This window comes from Pezoporus occidentalis, unplaced genomic scaffold (genome assembly GCF_034315485.1).
Source record: "Pezoporus occidentalis ecotype Australia unplaced genomic scaffold, CSIRO_AGI_Poc_V1 ctg6, whole genome shotgun sequence".
NCBI lineage: Eukaryota > Metazoa > Chordata > Aves > Psittaciformes > Psittacidae > Pezoporus > Pezoporus occidentalis.
Genome location: NW_026915943.1, coordinates 7,045,905 through 7,064,198, shown reverse-complemented (window position 1 = coordinate 7,064,198; position 18,294 = coordinate 7,045,905). Strand labels below are relative to the sequence as shown.

General features: G+C 38.9%; 1 protein-coding gene across 4 annotated transcripts in view; it reads left to right on the top strand.

Annotated features, from left to right (window-relative positions):
• The window catches only part of GRM5 (glutamate metabotropic receptor 5), a 256,806-nt gene that overhangs the window by 190,521 nt on the left and 47,991 nt on the right, over nt 1–18,294 (top strand). For all 4 annotated transcript variants that reach the window (XM_062639091.1, XM_062639093.1, XM_062639090.1 and 1 more), the window contains one exon: nt 7,502–7,737. In XM_062639091.1, the coding sequence (XP_062495075.1) occupies nt 7,502–7,737 (236 nt within the window). The remainder of the gene's footprint in view (nt 1–7,501; nt 7,738–18,294) is intronic.

Genomic DNA, 18,294 nt, shown 5'->3' with positions numbered 1-18,294 from the left:
CAGTGCTGTGTTTTGACTTCCAGCCTGGGAACAGTGCTGATAATACCTATGTTTTTGGTTGTTGCTAAGTGATGTTTACCCTGACCAAGGACTCTGTGAGGCTCATGCTCTGCCAGGGAGGAGGAGAAGCCATGAGGAAGCAGAGATGGGGCGCCTGACCCAGGCTAGCCAGGGAGGTATTCCATACCACAGCACATCATGCCTGGGGTGGGGGGGTAACTGGGAGTTACCCAGAAGGACAGGGGCTTCTGGGTGGAACTCGTTTCTTGGCCGGTGGTATCATATTCTCTTCCCTTGTTATTTTCCCTTATCATTGTTGTAGTCGATAGTAGCGGTGGTGATTTGTGTTGTACATCGGTTGCTGGACTGTTCTTGTCTCAACCCGTGGGAGCTGCACCCTTTTGATCCTCCTCCCCGTTCCTCCGGGAGCTGGGAACGGGAGAGCCCCGGGGGGGGGCCTCGATTGCTGTCAGCCCGGCAGCACTCACTGGGAGTGAGTGAACAAGCTGTCTGGCTAGGGTTTAAACCACGACAATGGGGAAGTGTTTTTCCACATAGTTACATTTAGTGTTTCCAGGCCTGATTCTGCTTGGCATAGGTATGTGACCCACTGCACACTCTTGCATACTCTCACTTCAGCACTGGAATTAGCTGTGTACAAATACACAATTAATCCTAAAACATAGAACAGATAGAATAGTTAGGGTTGGAAAGGACCTTAAGATCATCCAGTTCCAACCCCCCTACCATGGGCAGGGACACCTCACACTAAACCATGTCATCCAAGGCTCTGTCCAGCCCTGCCTTGAACACCACCAGGGATGGAGCATTCACAACTTCCTTGGGCAACCCATTCCAGTGCCTCACCACCCTTACAGTATCTGTTCTTTGTCGATGCTTCCCACAGCAACTGCAGGGAAAAGAAAAATACAGTAACAAGAAGTAAGGTAAAACACCACGAAAAGCTGGGGAAACTGCGAGGGAGGGACATTATTTTAACTCTCTTTGCATTTCTTTCTCTAACCCACTGGGGTTTACACACATCATTTCCAGACATATGTCAAATCTCAACATAAGCTAGCACAAACACAGGGCAGATTGGATGTCAGGAAGTCAGTGGCCTTCTGTCCTCCCTTCACCAAGGCAGGGCCATTTAGATCAGATGGATGTTTATCCTATTTTCTGACAGCCCCAGGAGACTCCAAGCTATTCTAGTTCCTCATATTCTCTACTGCGAGGAGCACCTTCTTGATGTTTAAAATGAGTCTTTCTCCCTGCAGTTTAATTCATGAATGCTTACACCAACATGATAAACAAACTATGATTGTTTTGCTGCAGCTTTTTAGGTACCTGAAGACAGTTGTAGCATCTCTCCCCTACTACTGTGTTTGGTTCTTTAGGCTATAAATCTCCAGCTAATTTGAATAAGCCTGTTTTCTAGATCACCTTCCCACTTTTAGGTTGACCCTTTATCTCTGTCACTAAACACTAGTTTTTCCTGTTGTGAAGTTTGATACTAAAAGCTGTCCTGGGTTCGTCTCCCTTAACTTTCTCCCTGTAGTGAACTGCAGGCCAACACTTTCTTTACTCTTCCTCCCAGAATAAAGTGCTTAGAGAATTGCTTTCTGTTACTTTTGACATCACTTTTTTGTTGGAGCTTGTTTTGTTTTTTGAACATTTTCATTTTATCACTATCTAATGATTTTCTTTCATGCTGATCCTTGAAAATCTGACCTTGCTTCTGCTTTTCATATATCTGCATCTTTGAGAGGGGCTCACTAATGTGCTACTGTATTTCCTATCCTTCGTCTGCATGGCATTTTTGAATTAAGTACTTTTTAATTCTTCCATTCCTTACAAAGATCTAACCTTGAGGTTTTCTAAGGTTGGTGAAGTCTGCTGATTTTCCTTTTTGCTCTTTTAAAAGTCATAAATGCTGTTTTTCATGGTTGTTCTCACCCAAATTGCTTTTTGTCTTAAACTTCTCAAGCAGTCCTCACCTACTGATTAAACACCTACAGAAGAGCCTCATCTCTCTTGTCACTGGGTACAGCCTGTATCTAAGTAGTGTCACCTAGGCTTTCTGAGAACTTGATAAACAAGCTACTGCATTCTTCTCCTACCCATCATTATCAGAAAGCCCTGTGCTTTGGAGAATGCTCTGTAGCAGCTTACAAAAAGCTTTCTCCATATCACATTCCACATTTGATGGCATTAATCCGATATCACAGGATGGACCATACACTTGTCACCTGTAAGCATGACCAGTAATGAATAGTCCTAATTCCTTCTGTGTTCTGCATCTCTGAACATGTGAATGAAAATCCTTGATGCCTGAGGCAACACCTCCTTCCTACTCCATTTGCTTACTTCTCCTTAACCCAGTAAATCTTTTTAATGTTATCTATTTATTTGCGTGCCTAATGATCTCTTCTGAGCAATTATTCTCTCATACTAATCTGACCATGAAATTAAGGTTTTGACATTCTCTTATCTAGTTTAAGCTGGCAATAGTTCTCTGCCTTTGTCCTGTTTAAAATGATGTGCAACTCTAGTAATTTGCTGCTCTTGTAGAAGGTGTCAGTCAGCTCTGCATATGCCTGTTATTCCTGATAAGCAGATTGACATCAGTAGCCCGCTCCATGTGGTTGACTGTCATGCTACTTATTAAGTAGATGTGGAGCATTCTTGAATCAGAATCCATCTTGTCTTTTTTAGGAACTTTGTGGGATTAAATGCTTAGGTCACTGCTGACAGGGACTGACTAATTTCACCATTTTGTAAATGTTTTTTCAGGAGGGCTAGCAATTTCTTGACTACACTGTATAAGCTCAAAGCAGCCATCACCATCATGCATATTGACTGATGTTTATAGTCCTTAAGTGCCTTTCCAATGACATCTTCATGATAATTCAAGCATGAGCTGGCTCCTGTACTGTTCTTCACCTGAATGCTCTCCTCCCTCCATGAAAATTCTTTCCAGAAGAAACAAAAATACCTCATTCAGGCAGGTGGAAATTTCTTTATAACAGATGAAGTCCTGCATTTCATCTTTCTTGGGTAGCAACACTCTGTTGTCAGAGATTGCTTTCCCTTTCTCCCACAACCCCTGTATATTATAGACAAAGTGGACTGAATTCAGTAAAACGGTGCCACACATCTGGGAAGGCTCTTATTGGTGCTGGCTATTTCACATGGAAGATGGGAAAGGACAAAACACAGAAAATCCAGGAAAACACATTCAAGTTTCTCACATTTTACCATAGCAAACATAATCCTAAAAAGTCTGAATCTCTATCTTGTATGTGCATACAGTATAACAATATATATGGTCCTACAATGACAGCCCTACTTGTTCAGGTATGCTCTGCTAGAGGAATTTGAAGACATATTCACTGCCATTAGTATCCAGGGTTGTGGGGGAAGAAGTGAACAGGGTGCTCATGAGGGTGGTCACAGTTGTGCAACCCAGTCATTTAAATAGGATCTCGTCTGCCTCACCCACCTCTACTTTTCTGTTCAGATATTTTAAAATAATTGTATGTACAATAATGATCAAAACCGTCAAATTATTTTATTGAGCTTTTATTTATTCATTAATTAATTTTGTAAATACTGCTGGCTTTGCCATGGCATTTATTGGAGCCTTTCTGTGATATAAAACTATGTTGTGATTTACTGTGAGTAAACCAAAGAGACCCTTAACAAATGAGCAGAACACTTCCCTTCTGTTTGCTGAAGGGTACTTTTTTTACTAAAATCTCCATCACTCTGAAAAATTGGTAGTTGGGGTAATGTACACATGCAAATAAGATGTGATAACACATAAAGATCATTATGATAATAGCTCTCCTATTTCAATTTTATCTCTTGCTAGCACTGCAACAGCAAATGTCATTTTTCCTTTTTTCCCTCTTTCCATGGCTCCTTATTTTCTTTGGTGCACAAGAATCTTTGTAAATGATATTTTTTACCTTTTTTTTATATATATACAGTATATTTGTTATCCTATATTATCCTATATCACACCACCAGAATGTAAGGAAACCAGGAATTAGTCTGATGGCAAAGAATATAAACACAAAAGAACTGGATGAAGGGAAAACATGTCATGATTCTGAAAGACAATTCCCCACTGTGCTGAATGTGAAGGTAATACTGGGGGCAGCCAGATCTGTACATGTCATAGGCCTCTTACCTTGTTGACAGCTTTCTACCCTGGCAAGCTGATGAATGAGCTATGTGAATTATTGTGTACACCTGACAGATATCTCAGCAAGGGGCTTTTACTGCTGGTGCTGCAGCTGTGCTTTCCTTCACAACAAGGTTTCTTTATGTGCAGCTCAAAGTCTTGGCAGGTTCATTTCAAGGACATTTGCCCAGTGGTTAAAAAGCAACACCATTTATTTCTAATAATAGACTCACCCATTCACCTAGTCAGAATAAACTTGGAAAGCACAGTGTCTGTGCAAGGGAGGAAAAAAACCTTGTGTAGTGATCTGGTAAGAATATCCTTGTCCCATTTAATCTGTTAGGAATCTTTTGTAATCATCACTGGAATACTGTTCACCTGGATTTATTTTACTACCTATGAGAAAGTTGTTCTTAACCATTTGTTCACCTAAATATCATATATACCCCATTGTTAACTTAAAGAACCATTTGTCTCACCAGCACACAGTCCTGCACTGTGTTAGTGGCAATCTGTGCACCTTGCCACTTCTGTTGGTGAGGGTGGGAATTATACTGGACTTCATTTGGAGCTCCTTGTCACAGCCAGTTTCTGTTGAACCAGTAGAATTTAACAATGGATAATACCATTTTGAACCTTTCATAAGGTTCATTGCAACCAGCAATGGAGTACTATGATATCCCCAGCCATTAAGAGAAGAAATACATACTAAGGAGAGGCAGGCAGGACTAGGAAAGTAACTAGGTATTTCTCTCACTGTTCCCTTCTCTTTCATCTCCACTCCCCTTACTGAGTTCAGAGGATGTCCCAGGTCTAATACCCCAAATATATCTATATTATATTGCCACTGGCATCCCATAAGTGTTGTTACTCTGCTGTGGGTGCAGAATTTAAGTACCACACACTACCAGTGCTTTTTTATATTCATGCAAGCTGGTTTTCCTACTCCATTTTCACTGGCATTTAGATACTAGTTTAGCATTTGCTTTGCCACCTTGTCTGTCTGAAGCTTTGCTGTCTCTATGTTGTCTCTGCAATACACACTTTGAGTGCATCTTTTATATAAAGCTCCCAAATGCTATTTGCCCAATAAGCTGAGCTGAAATGCTTGTCTGAATGAAAAGCAGCTCTGTTGAATTAAGAAGTCCTTCTGAAGAAAAGTTGAGAAGGGTTATGTAACATGAAGTTGTTATTTCTGTCTTTTTTAACAACTTAAAGTTATAAAACAGCATCTTTGTTGCAAACCTATCTTGGAGGGGATAACTATTCATTAAGTATTGCTATGAATTTTATAGCACTGCTGGATTAGATCTACAAAACTGTTCCTGTGAAAAAATGATAAAGAAATTAATTATAAGAAAACATTTTTTTCCTCAGTTGTTTACGCAACAACTTGTAAAGCTGGGATATTGACGGCACAGCTCTCATTGTCTTAAATCCTGTTCAGTTTTAAAAATAAGACACACCACAGACAACCTACCTCTTCCTGCATTCATAAAACCTGTCAGATTTTATGAGGATGGATAAAACTGCTTAGAAACTTGCCAAAGATTAGATGAATGTTTCAAAGAAAAGGTTAAATTGCTCATAAATTTAAAATACCTTCTGCAGCTTTCAACACAAAACAACCCATAAATGGTTCTAACTCTTTGCCCAGTAAATGGTGCTGGTAGAAAGTGGGGAGTCTCCTGAGTGTGGTTGGGAACATTACATCTGTGTTCATCCCTAACTGGATCTAAGCTAGAAGGTAAATTTAACATCAGTGCTCATCTTTCTCCTTTTGTGAATGTGTGTATTACTCTTTTGTGCTGAGTAAATAGTGTATTTGAAATCTGAAGCATGTTCAACAGCCCCTTCATTTCCATTTCAGACACTAGATATTATTTTTGCCTCTGGTAAAGTTATTATTTATTGACACTGCAGCTGTGCTAATAAGATATAGTCGAATCCAGGCTTCAATAAACTCTGTCTTGTGCAGAAGGAGTCACTGTCTGAGGTCTTGACTTCTGCAATGTGTGAGGACAGCTGAGTGCAGAGAGCAGGCAACCAAATAACTGCAGCAAGTTTCCTCCATGTTCTGCAGTACAGAAGCAAAGTTTAAGCCAGACAGCAAATGACCAAAATAGAACAACAGAACTGTATAGATAAAGGTCGCCTACATCTGTTACACAAGTTAAAATAGGGCTACCTTTTAAACAACTCATGAACTTTTAAAATAAGACAAATTAAGCTTCTTTTTTATCCTTCAGCTGTTTGATTTTTAGGATTTAAAGGTGATCTCTATAGTCATTAACAGCAGTGCCTTTTTAGAGAGACAAAACCCCAATCTGAGATTCTTCTGATTCTCTCAGTGTAAGACTTGGGACTTTTGAAAAACTAAACTATCAAGTCCATGATAGCACAGCAGAAACCTGCATTGCTCTAATGAGATATATACATTTGTAATGGAGTTGAGTGAAACTTTGTAAATGCCAGTACTTCCAAAAAAATCCTTTGTGAAACTGGAGAGAGGAGAATTACCCTCAGAAATTTGTGTCATTCTGTTTGATTTGGGTTTTCTTGTAGCTACTTGTGGTCAGAGTGCTGCAAGCAGAAAAGTTGACAGAAGGGGATTAGAATTTATTGTGTGGTACAGGGTCACACAACTCTGTAATACTCCAGTTATGAACAACCAAGACATGGATGTTCATGATGTTCTGCCCAGCTTCATTAGTCATGTCAGCAAAGAGGATTTCTTGCTTCAGAGGCAATGCCATACTGTCTAGCATCTGAGCTCTGAGCTGATATCTCTACTTGATCAGCATCAGTCCATTTAGAATTTCCTTAAGGCTCTTTGGCCCATGCTCGATCATGCAGTATAGGCATGGTCTGCAACACAGTCAGGACCATCACACTGTAAAAGCTCTTGTTCTCAAGGCCACCTTCTTTCAGGTAATAGAATCAGCCCAGTTTATGTAAAAACCTGAATCTAAGACTTTCTCCTCAGAGCTCAATGAGGCTTAGTGTGTTGCAGAGATCTGTTTATAGGTGTGTCTCAGTGGCTTTCAGGATCTGTGATTTTTAATCTTGTTTCAATGGTTTGGTTGTGGAATTTGTAGTCCTGGGGTAATGGTTGGACTTCATGATATTAAAGGGTTTTTCCAAACTTGTTGATTCCATGATTCTATGAAGAATATATCATCTAAGTAGAAGGTACCAATGACAAGCAAACATAAGGAAAACACTGAATTTCAAACTTTGCTTTTAAGAAAGTATTTTTCTTATTCCTCTGAATGATTAATGTTGTCCCTCTTCTATTTATCCCTGCAGTGATGGCTGGGCGGACAGGTACGACGTGACAGACGGGTACCAGCGTGAAGCTGTTGGTGGAATAACGATCAAGCTCCAGTCTCCTGATGTGAAATGGTTTGATGATTACTACCTTCAGCTTCGGCCAGAAACTAATCACCGAAATCCATGGTTTCAGGAATTTTGGCAGCACAGGTTCCAGTGCCGTTTGGAAGGGTTTCCTCAAGAGAACCCTAAATACAACAAGACTTGCACAAGTAAGTGAATTTATTACTCCTGCTGTATAAACCATTGTGACTAAAGGTCTGGTGTAAACAGCTCACGTTGGACTATGGAAGCCTGGTCTGGTGGAAGAGTGAATGGTATTGGAAGTAAAGAGGCTGGAACTACAATCCTTCCTCTTTCCAAAATGATGACAACCAGAACTTTAAAAGTATTCATATCTCTAAGGAAACAGATACTGCCTCAGTACTTAACAGCTCTGTGTTTGGAAAACTTGATGCTAATCTACCTCTATGGGCATCTAAACAATTTAATACAAAATTCAGTGCTTCTTTTCTGAAAAAAGGAGTAATCGCATTGCTTTAGTTCACAGGAGCAATGAGGGATTAATAAACTAAAAGTTACATGAGGTCCATATGGCAGGGATGGTTATTTGTGTACTCCAGATAGAAGACTAGCTGGTTTGAAAGATTTTGTCAGATTTTCTTTCAGCCATGAGTCATTCAGTAAACACCATTTTAAGCTGATCTTTTTCAGTAAATCATACTGATTTTAGCACTGCCACAACATTTTGTCATTTTTGCAAAACTGTGTCAAAACCTTTTTTTTCCCCAGAAAGATATGATCCATTTTTCTGCATTTTTTTGGTTTGGGGTTTTTACTTGTTTTGTTGGGGTTTTGTGTTGTTTTGTTGTTGTTTTGTTTTGGTATGGTTTTTAATTATTTTCATTTCATGAGATGCTAAAAAGTGCTAAGACCTTGGGCATCCTGCTGGTGCTGAGGCATAAGGTGGTGCTATGCTGGGAATTAGGCCATCCACAGCTCTAAGCAGCAAGGGACCTCCCCTCCTAAAAATATCAATATATTCCACAAACCCCTAAGACTGAGAAACGGCTGTAAGGGTAAAAGTTGTGGATTTACACAACACAAAACCCCACCTAAGCCCCACTTAACACTCATAAGTCTTTTTTTGATTTGGACAAGTTCATAGAGGAAGTTTGTGGCTGAAGTAGAAATTGAATCAAAACCTCAGTGTACGTCTTCATCACTCAGCTGACTTTTCTCCACTGTTTTCCTTCTGCTACTCTTCCAACACAGCCTGACACGTTTTATTTACACTATTGACAGATACTGCGTATTGAGCAGTAAACTTCATTGATTTCCCCACAGTAATGTAGACTTCTTTCCTGAGATGTCAGTGTAGTGGGCATGGCTGGATATAGGTTAATGAAGACCTGGGTTTTATCACTGTGTTGTGTTAGCAACGACATTTCAACTTGATTTTTCTGGGTTTCTTTTTTTTTCTTACTTTTTGCCAACATTGGTAGAATCTAATTTCTGTTTAATATGAAAGATTGGGAATTGTGAAACATAAATGTCTAAGGGTCTTAGATAAAATACGATTCACCAACACAAAAACATTATCTCCGGGTGCAGAGAGATCCTATTTTAGAGATGAAGTCAACCAGTCATGGATGTAAGACAACTTAATCATAAAGCTTGAATAAGTTGCTTTGAACAGCAATCATCACTGGAAGGCTTCCCACAAAGAGATCCTGAATGAGCTCAGCTCAAATAGGTTCCTAAAACCTGTGAATGTCAAACACATAATACATAGATTGTTCTAATTACTTTTCCTGCAGCTTTATTGTTGTATTCAGTGCTCATCCATGATGGTTATAGTAAAAGAATGAAAACCAGATTATAATAGCTTTAATTCTTTCTTGTTGCTGTAGGGTGGCAAATGTTAATTCAGTTGTGCATTTCCCCAGTTTAACAACACTATACACAGCAATCAATTAAAACTGTCCATTTGATCGGGGTTTTCACGCAGGAAGTTGTTACTCATCATGTTACTCAGTTTTGTAGTTCTGAATTTGATCTAGACCATCTGTCAAAATTTGTATAAAGAAAATTCAAAGGTTGGCCAGAAAGAAGACATGCAGATTTACTTAATCACAACTTTGTGTGTCATAACTGCTAAGACACCTGTGTTGTTTTTCTCATAATATCCCAAAACTAGGCAAGGGGTATGATAAAGTGAAAAAAATACTGAAATAAGACAACTTTGTATGTTTACCAGCAGCAAAACCACAAGAATATTCTCTGAGAATTGCAGGATTCTGATGTTGGGAGTTTAACTCCAAAATTAACATGAATTTTTGAGACTGTCATGGTAGTTTTTATTTCTACCTAGTTTCTTATCTTTCCTACGACTTTAAAAATCATGTCTTTATATTGATTCCAACATTCATATTTGGTTTCTTAACTTTAAGCATGTCTTGAATCTAAAATTCCTTCAGTTCAGACTTCACAACAGTAAAAGATGATACTTGCCCTCAATGGTCACAAGCATAGACTGACCTGGCAGTTTTTGCCTGATGATGGATATACTAGTGCTACTTCAAATTTATCTTGATAAGAAAGCAGGACTTTAGTTTATCAGTTTATTAGGTTATCTCACTGAATACATGCTCTTATTCAGCAGCTGCTTTAAGAAAAAAAATGCTAAAAGTGTTTCTCAGGATTCCAATTAGAGAGATTGAGTTTACTGAGAAGTGCTGGATAGAAATAAAAATCCATTTTTGTGCCAAAAACCAAGCCATTCTTTACTGCTTGGGATAATGATGAAAAGATGAACATAAAGCTGATTGGTGTTGACAGATGAGGTCGATGTTAAATGGAGGTGTCTATAAAGAAGCAATAACCATTACTTTAGTGGAAAAAAAAAAGGGGGGGAATTATTCTGCACAACCTGGTTGCTCTGCCATGAAAAAAAAGAATAGTTAACAGTATGAACAACTTATTCAAACAGCAAGAAAATAAGTACAAAAAGATATGAAAGATGTCTGATTGTAAGATTGACTTCATGTATGTCCCAGGTATGAATTTAGTTGTTTTACTTTGATGATCCCTGCCCTGTGTAATAGTAAGTTACATTTACCTCTGTGACAGAAAATATATGTAATCACAAGTTAATAAAGCCAATACAGTGAATAGTGAGGTTTCATTAATTTTTTTATTTTGGGGTTTTATTTTGAATTCTCTTTATTTGGCGGGTTTCACAAAATTCAAATTCATTTTAATGTAAAATACCCCGATAGGAAATGATAAACCAAAATATTTTTTCTCCATTCATTCTATCAAGACAAATAGGCTCCATTCCTTCACACTGAGATGAAAATTTTAGCATCAAGCTCGCTTTTCATTTACAGATCTGAACACACTTTTAATCCAAAAGGGTGTCAGGGCTGTTGCTAAGTACATTGATTTTCTGCCCAGCTGGAACACTACAGAAAGTGAGGAGTTTGCAGGCTTACCTGACTTGATTTTCAGTGTAATCAGTTCCATGCCACAGGAGAGCTGCTACAAGCCACCTCTGAACACTAAGAGTCAGGGCAAAGAATTTAAAATGCATCTTTAAAAGGAGACGTGTAATGGCCTCCGAACACTAGGGATTGTACAGGAATAGGATTTAGCTTCAGTCAGATATGGTTTTTATTATTCTAAAGCCACAATTCAATGAAGTTCGTAAATAGGTGTGCAAGCTGATCCAGATGAGTAACTCCACTCAGCAACCATCTTCATGTCATAAAAGGCTAATCCAATCCTTTGGTATTGATTGCCTTTGGACCTTTGAAGATTAGGTGTGCACTTGCTTTCTTACAGACAAGTGTCCCCATCAGAACTCAAATTCCTAGTACCTTTTCCTGGTGTTATATAAATGTATCTTAGAGCAGAAACAAAACCCAATGCAAGCAAAGTAAACTGTGAAACTCTGGCTCAACTGACAATAGGGGGAAAAGTCAAGTCTTAAAAGTCAGGAGCAGAAGCATATATATTACATTTACCAGTCTGTTAAATGAATCCTTTTGCCTCTGCTGCTAAGAGACCCTATTTTTCCCACGCTGTGTAAAAGCCAGAGGCACAGATGGAACAACATTTTTTGAAGTCTTACTTAAACACAGAGCAAAACCAGAATACTAATCCCAAGTATTGGTGCTCTAAGCGGAAGACAAGAAAGAGCAGATAGAGGCTGATGCTGATGAAACAGTGCAACATCTTAGTTTGGTTGGCAGAGGTTACAGACAAAGTGAGGTTACACAAAAAAAAATGGTAGCATCATCTAAAGAAACAAGAATCTGAAAGAAGGTAATGGGGCATTTGTGCAGGTATTTATGTCAGGGTCCTGACATTAAATACTGTGGTTCAAAGCAGCAGTGCAGGTGACACAAAGGGAAATGATGGAGGCTGGATAATCACAAAGATCAACCACAGACAGGACACGGAGGGCACTGTAAGTGCAGAAAGAAACTTACATCACAGAAACACAGAATCACAGAATGGTTTGGGTTGGAAAGGACCTTAAAGCTCATCCAGTTCCAGCCCCCTGCCACAGGCAGGGACACCTTCCACTAGAGCAGCTTGCTCAAAGTCCTGTCCAACCTGGCTTTGAACATTCCCAGGGATGGGGCATCCACACCTTCTCAGAGCAATCTGTGCAAGTGCCTCACCACCCCCACAGGAAATAATTTCTTCCTTCTATCTAATGTAAATCTACCTTCTTCCAGTTTAAAGCCATTCCCTCTTGTCACTACATGCCCCTGTAAAGTCCCTCTCTGGCTTTCTTATACTTCCCCTTTAGGCACTGGAAGCTGCTTTAAGGTCTCTCCAGAGCCTTCTCTTCTCAAGGCTACACGTCCCCAGCTTTCTTAGCCTGTCTTCATACGGGAGGTGCTCCAGCCTCTGATCATCCTTGTGGTTTCCTCTGGACTTGTTTTAACAGCTCCATGTCCTCTTATGATGAGGACATGAGAACTGTACACAGTGCTCCAAGTTGGGACTCACAAGAGCAGAGTAGATGGGTGGGATCACCTCCTTCGACCAGCCTGGTGTTGCAGCACAGGATATGGTTGCTTTCTGGGCTGCAAATGCACACGGCTGCAACGTCAAGCTTCTTGTCAATCAAATTCCTCAACTCCTTCTTTTCAGGGCTCCTCTCTCTCCATCCTCCACCCAGCCTCTGTGTGTGCTTGGGATTGCCCTTACCCAGGTGAAGGACCTTGTACTTGGACTTACTTCATGAGGTTTGTACAGGCTCACCTCTCAAGCCTGTCAGGGTCATCACTCTGGATGGTCCTTCATGTCTGACACAACTGGGAGCAAGGAGCAGAGACAGAGCTTATAGGGAATACAAACATACTTAAAGTGGTGAACAGGGAAAATCAGACTTGGAGCAGTATTCTAAATGGGTCTTAGCAGAATGCAGAAATCCAGACATTACAGTCATTATTTGACCGCTTAGGTTTTCTGAGCCAAAAATGCATTTTCAAAGGGTTCAAGAAATGACACAGGAGAAGGGTCACAAATATATCTCCAAGAAGTTAAGAACAGAATTAAAAGTGAGGTTTTTTGCAGAAAGGGAGATTAGGGTAATTTGGGATAAATACCAGACAAGTTTTGCAGCTCAAGGTACAGAAAGGCTCCAGAAATGTAAATGCAAAAATTATCTACATGTTTGCTGAATCCCATTCAGCTCCAGCTACTTTTAATGAGGTGTAAATGACCCATAGAAAGTTCCAGGATTTCAACTGAACAGAAATTTAGGTTAATAAATGGCCCTTTCTTTTCCAGAGAGAACTAAGGAATAAAATATGACTGCCTAGTCTTTGCACAGCAACATGCTAATAATCTATTGGTTAAATGTAAACTCAAATGCCAAAGTTGGTTTAATCAGAATATAGCCAATAAAAAAATATATGGTGTCATAATGGAAGGTATTTTCTGTGTTTCAAGAAACGTGTCACATTTAAAACTCATATTGCCAAATTTAGCATTCCTACACTTGTGGTTTTTTACTGCAAATGAAAACAAATAAAATTAAGTTAAAATTTGTTATTATTTTTTAAACAGTGAATTCTAGAGCATTTTAATTCTCCTGAATACATCCTGTCTGTCACTCAGTTTGATACTTGATACATTACATCTCATGCTTGGGCACTGGTGAGATGAAGGATGGCCCAGCCCTCATTTTTATGGTCACGTTTCAGATCTGGAGCTCAAACACAGTTTATCACTGCCTTTTACAATGATGCTGGGTCACGTCCAGAAATTTCCAAAGGCAGATCAGTTGTAAGGCATAGTTCCAAATGTGAATTTCCTAGAAGCCTGATATAATCTGAGCCAGAAACTGACATAGACATGTCACTATTTTTTTGGCTCACTTGGAGGAAAAAGCAGTGTGGCACTAAAAGCTACCATATATCCTGTTATACCTATTTGAAATACTTTTTGGTATACATTGATCCTGATTTTAAGATATCTGTAACTTTGACCCTTGAATAACTTCAGTCTTCTCATTGCTGTTATGAAAACCGTCAAAAATCCTCCAAAATCTGAACTACAAAGTTACATCTATTTTTTCCTTCACTTTCTGCTCCCTCCCTTCCTCCTTCCATATATTAGATATTTTTATTCTTTGTAATATAATACTTTTTCTCACTGCTTTTTTGAACTTTGAAAATTATCTGGAAGAGAATAATACCACTGTACAGGTAGAACCTGTCTCTCCAGACTTAAGAATAAAAGTAAATTATAATTCACTGTATTCAGAATATATATATTTCTTATTAGATGGATGAACTGGAGTAGTTCCTGTCATTTTCTCTCAGCAGTCTGCCCGCATTTAATGTGCTTTTGCATCTGTAGCGGTTGTGTTTCATGGTAATTTAGGACCAAAGAAATTGAATTCTGTAGAAGGTGAAAGGATAGTAACGCTGTTAAGAAAATGGTGTGAAGAGATAGATATTCATTTACTTGCTTTGTCCTAGGACTTAATGTTACTCTTCTTGCTGATTTTACTGAACTTGAGAACAGAAGGCAGACTTCCACTGGCTTGTAGGTGCCCAAGGAGTGCTCTAGTCAGATTTGTGAGAGCTCCGGGCTTGCCTTGTTCAAGTACGCTTAAATAGATGTAAAATACCAAAGTTAATCAAGTATTTGGAAGAAATCTTTTGAAAGTCCTCTCTGGATTTCAGGACGCTGACTTTGGTCCCTCAGGAATTCTCAAATTTAACATTTTAATGATAATTATCACATTAAGTGTAACAGTATTGTACTGGCTTTCAGCTGCTTAGAGTGAGTTAGAATTGGTCAAAAGCATTTGTTGAGTGGATTTTACCGGAAGATATATGCTCGTCAAATTGACAAATGTTCTATAGTAGCATGTTGATGCAATGACACACACTTTGAAAGAAAAGCACTGTAATGAGTAATTTTTGGTTTCATTGTTTCAGTAACACTGAAGTGTTTTGTTTCAAGATTATAATTTGCTTTTATATTGTTTCATTGTTACTGTTATGCCATGCTTTTTGCCTCAGCAACAAAATGACATTTTCCAGTGTTGCAAAATATTCTTCTTTTTTAACTTGGAATTTACTTTTCAGAAAATATTAAATTCAATCTTGAGGTTTTGTATTAATTTTGAATGGAAAAGGACACTTGGACTACATGAAATTTCCCACATAGAAATTAGGAAAATAAATAAACAAATATACTATTGCATTTGATCTTTAGCAGAAAAACACACCTGGAACCTCATAAATAACAGAGAACTCAAAGTCACTTTTTTCTTTCTTGTTGTTTTAACAGAAAGCTCTGATGACAGGTTTTGTAAAACGCCCCAAAAGAAGATGTTTTTGTGTCTTTAAACAATGATACATTAATTAGATATTTTGTGTCTTTAAACAATGATACATTAATTAGATATGAACATTATGCTTCAACTTGATTCGTATGTATAACCTATCCTCAACTTTATAAGACTGCACTCATTTCTTCACTGAGGAGACATGCATGTTTCTGGAATGACTAACTTAGTGGCATTCCATCCAGGACATGCAGATCACAAGAAGGTTGCTGATGTGTTCCCAAGGAGTACAACTGTGACAGCATGGACCCATGATGGACCAAAATCACACACAATATTCTGCAGCAGACAGGCACTAATGTGTCTTTGTTGCAAAGATTAGTCTGCTGTCCTGATTTTTTGTTTTTGAGATATTAACTAAGGCAAAATGAAAAAGGGAAAAACACCCCCACATTTGCTGGCTGGCTTGAACTTCAAATACTACCAGCAGAAAGCGAATATGGGACATATTTGCTGGCATAATTAGAACTCTGTTCTGTTGGCCTCTTGTCTCTCAAAACAAAAATTAACACAAAGGATTGAATTATTTTAATTACATATATATATAAACTACATAGAAACCAGTTTGTTAATTAATACTGGAGAAACATTATGAGATAGTTGGAGACTTTAGGTTATATTTCTGGTTTCCTCTTGATGTCCCCTAGGATTTTGTCAAAACAACATTCTCATTACTGAGAAATTTTAAAATAAAACAAATAAAACTAGCAATTTATCTTTACTGCAGTGTTAAACCTGATGCATAGCAAACAAACTGCTCTGTACTTTGAAAAATATATCTCTCATATTCTGTCCCATATTTCATTCTCTTGTTTCTCCTCAGAGAATGAAATAAGGGGGGGCGGGACGACTGTCTGGAATATAAATTATTTTCACTCTTCTTTTTACCCTTTCCCAGTTCTTTCAAACTCAAAGTATTCTCAGCTTTGGAAAAGTTAGAAAGCAGGAAAAGCACATTGAACCATGGTTATTTTGCACTCTTTTAACAGCCCTGCTTGATGAGGCTTTGTAATGTCACCAGCTGGCAAACAGAAAAAAATTGTATTTCATCTTCCTTGAGGGTAAAAACTAGAGGGGAAATAAAAGAGGAATGACAGGTTTTCCATCAAAAATCCATAAAATAAGGAATTTCATTGAAGCATGTTTTCTGTTTATTTGCATGCTAAGTACAGGAAGCAACAGTGAAATTTCAGCATTTCCCACAAGATTTGGGTTGATTCTGTCTTGTTTTTCCACACCTGGGGGAGAAAGGGGATGTTTTAGGCAGGTTGCTTGACTGTTCCTTCTAGCTCTGCTCCCAGAAGGTGCTAGAACAACAGATCTGCAGGGGCAGCTGGATCTGGGTTCTGTGGGAGGAATGCTGAAGCGTGAGAAGAACTCCACACTCTCTGTGTCAAGAGCTAGCTCACCTTGCAGTGGGACTGTGAGCTCCTTTATGGGTTTTCTTGGGTTGGTACACTAACGTTTTTTACATAGATCCAAGTAATGAACCCCTGCCAAAAGGAATCACTTTCCTGGTCAAAGAAGGTGATTCCTTTTCCATCATCAACATAGTTGTGTTTTGGAGAAGTGACAACGGAAAATAAACCAAATTTGGATGAGGAGTTTAGTGCTGGGCAGTCTCTGCATGGCTACTCACTGGTTAAAGGCTGATTTCGAAGCCATCCCTGCCCAGCTCCTCAGATGAGTTCCCTGGTTCATGCTAGCAGTCTGCCTTACCTCAGGCTCCATCAGCGTGCATGTACTTGAGCTTGCCTTCACATGGCCCCAAGCCTTGTTTCACAAGATATTGCTTAGTAGAGCTGTGTGTGATCACCTGGCAAAGCCCATAGTTAGGATAACTCCTGTGATATTGCTGGAGTGTCCTAAAGTGCATCGCTCCCAAACACATGGGCAGAAAATAGGCATGTCGGGATGTTCTGAATTTATACCATTCTCAGGCTGTTCTTCACCTTTGTTAGAGTTACAGCCCTATCATAAAGCTGGGAACACACAGACAAGGTATTTGTATCCCTCTGGAGAGGGTGCAGAGAAGAGCCACAAGGTTGATCAGAGAATTGGGAAGTCTCACAATCACAAAGAAAGGCTAAGAAAGCTGACTTTGTTCAGCCTTGAGAAAAGATAGCTCAGGGGAGACCTTAACACCATGTTCCAGTAGTTAAAGAGTGGTTACAAAGAAGATGGAGACTCCCTTTTTACAAGGAATCACATGGAAAAGAGGAGGGGTGATGGGCACAAACCCTTCCTTGGGAGATTCCAATTGGACACAAAAGGAACATTTTTCACAATGAGAACAATCAGCCATTGGAATAATCTTCCCAGGGAAGTGGTGGATTCCCCAGCATTGGACACTTCTAAGGTTCAGATGTACAGGGTGCTCAGACATCCAGTCTAGGTGATGCTTTGCCAAGAAAATTTGGCCTAGATAATCTTTGAGGTCCCTTTCAACCTGGTGTTCTGTGATTCTATGATCCAATAATTTAAAGACAGACATACCCAGACTATATATCTGACCAGGAAAAAGCATGGTTATTAACCACCTGCTCCAGTGGCAGCAAATTCCTAAGCTGACATTTAATGCATTTAAACATATTGCAAAGTCTCACCTGAATCCTGTATATTTAGATCCCTAAATGATCTATAGAATAAATATTTACATACTTATATTTCCCATGAAATCCAGGATAATTTTACTTTAATTTCAGACAGTGCAATAGTCAATAACAAGCCTATTGCATTAAGCAGAGGAAAACCAGGAAGATAATAAAAAGTAATCCTCTTCCTGAGGAATATTTAGTCTAAAGAAAGATTATCAATAAAAAGTAGTAGAAAGGAAGTAGAAAGGAAGTATTATAGATAGTAAACTGAAGGATGGATGTGTGGA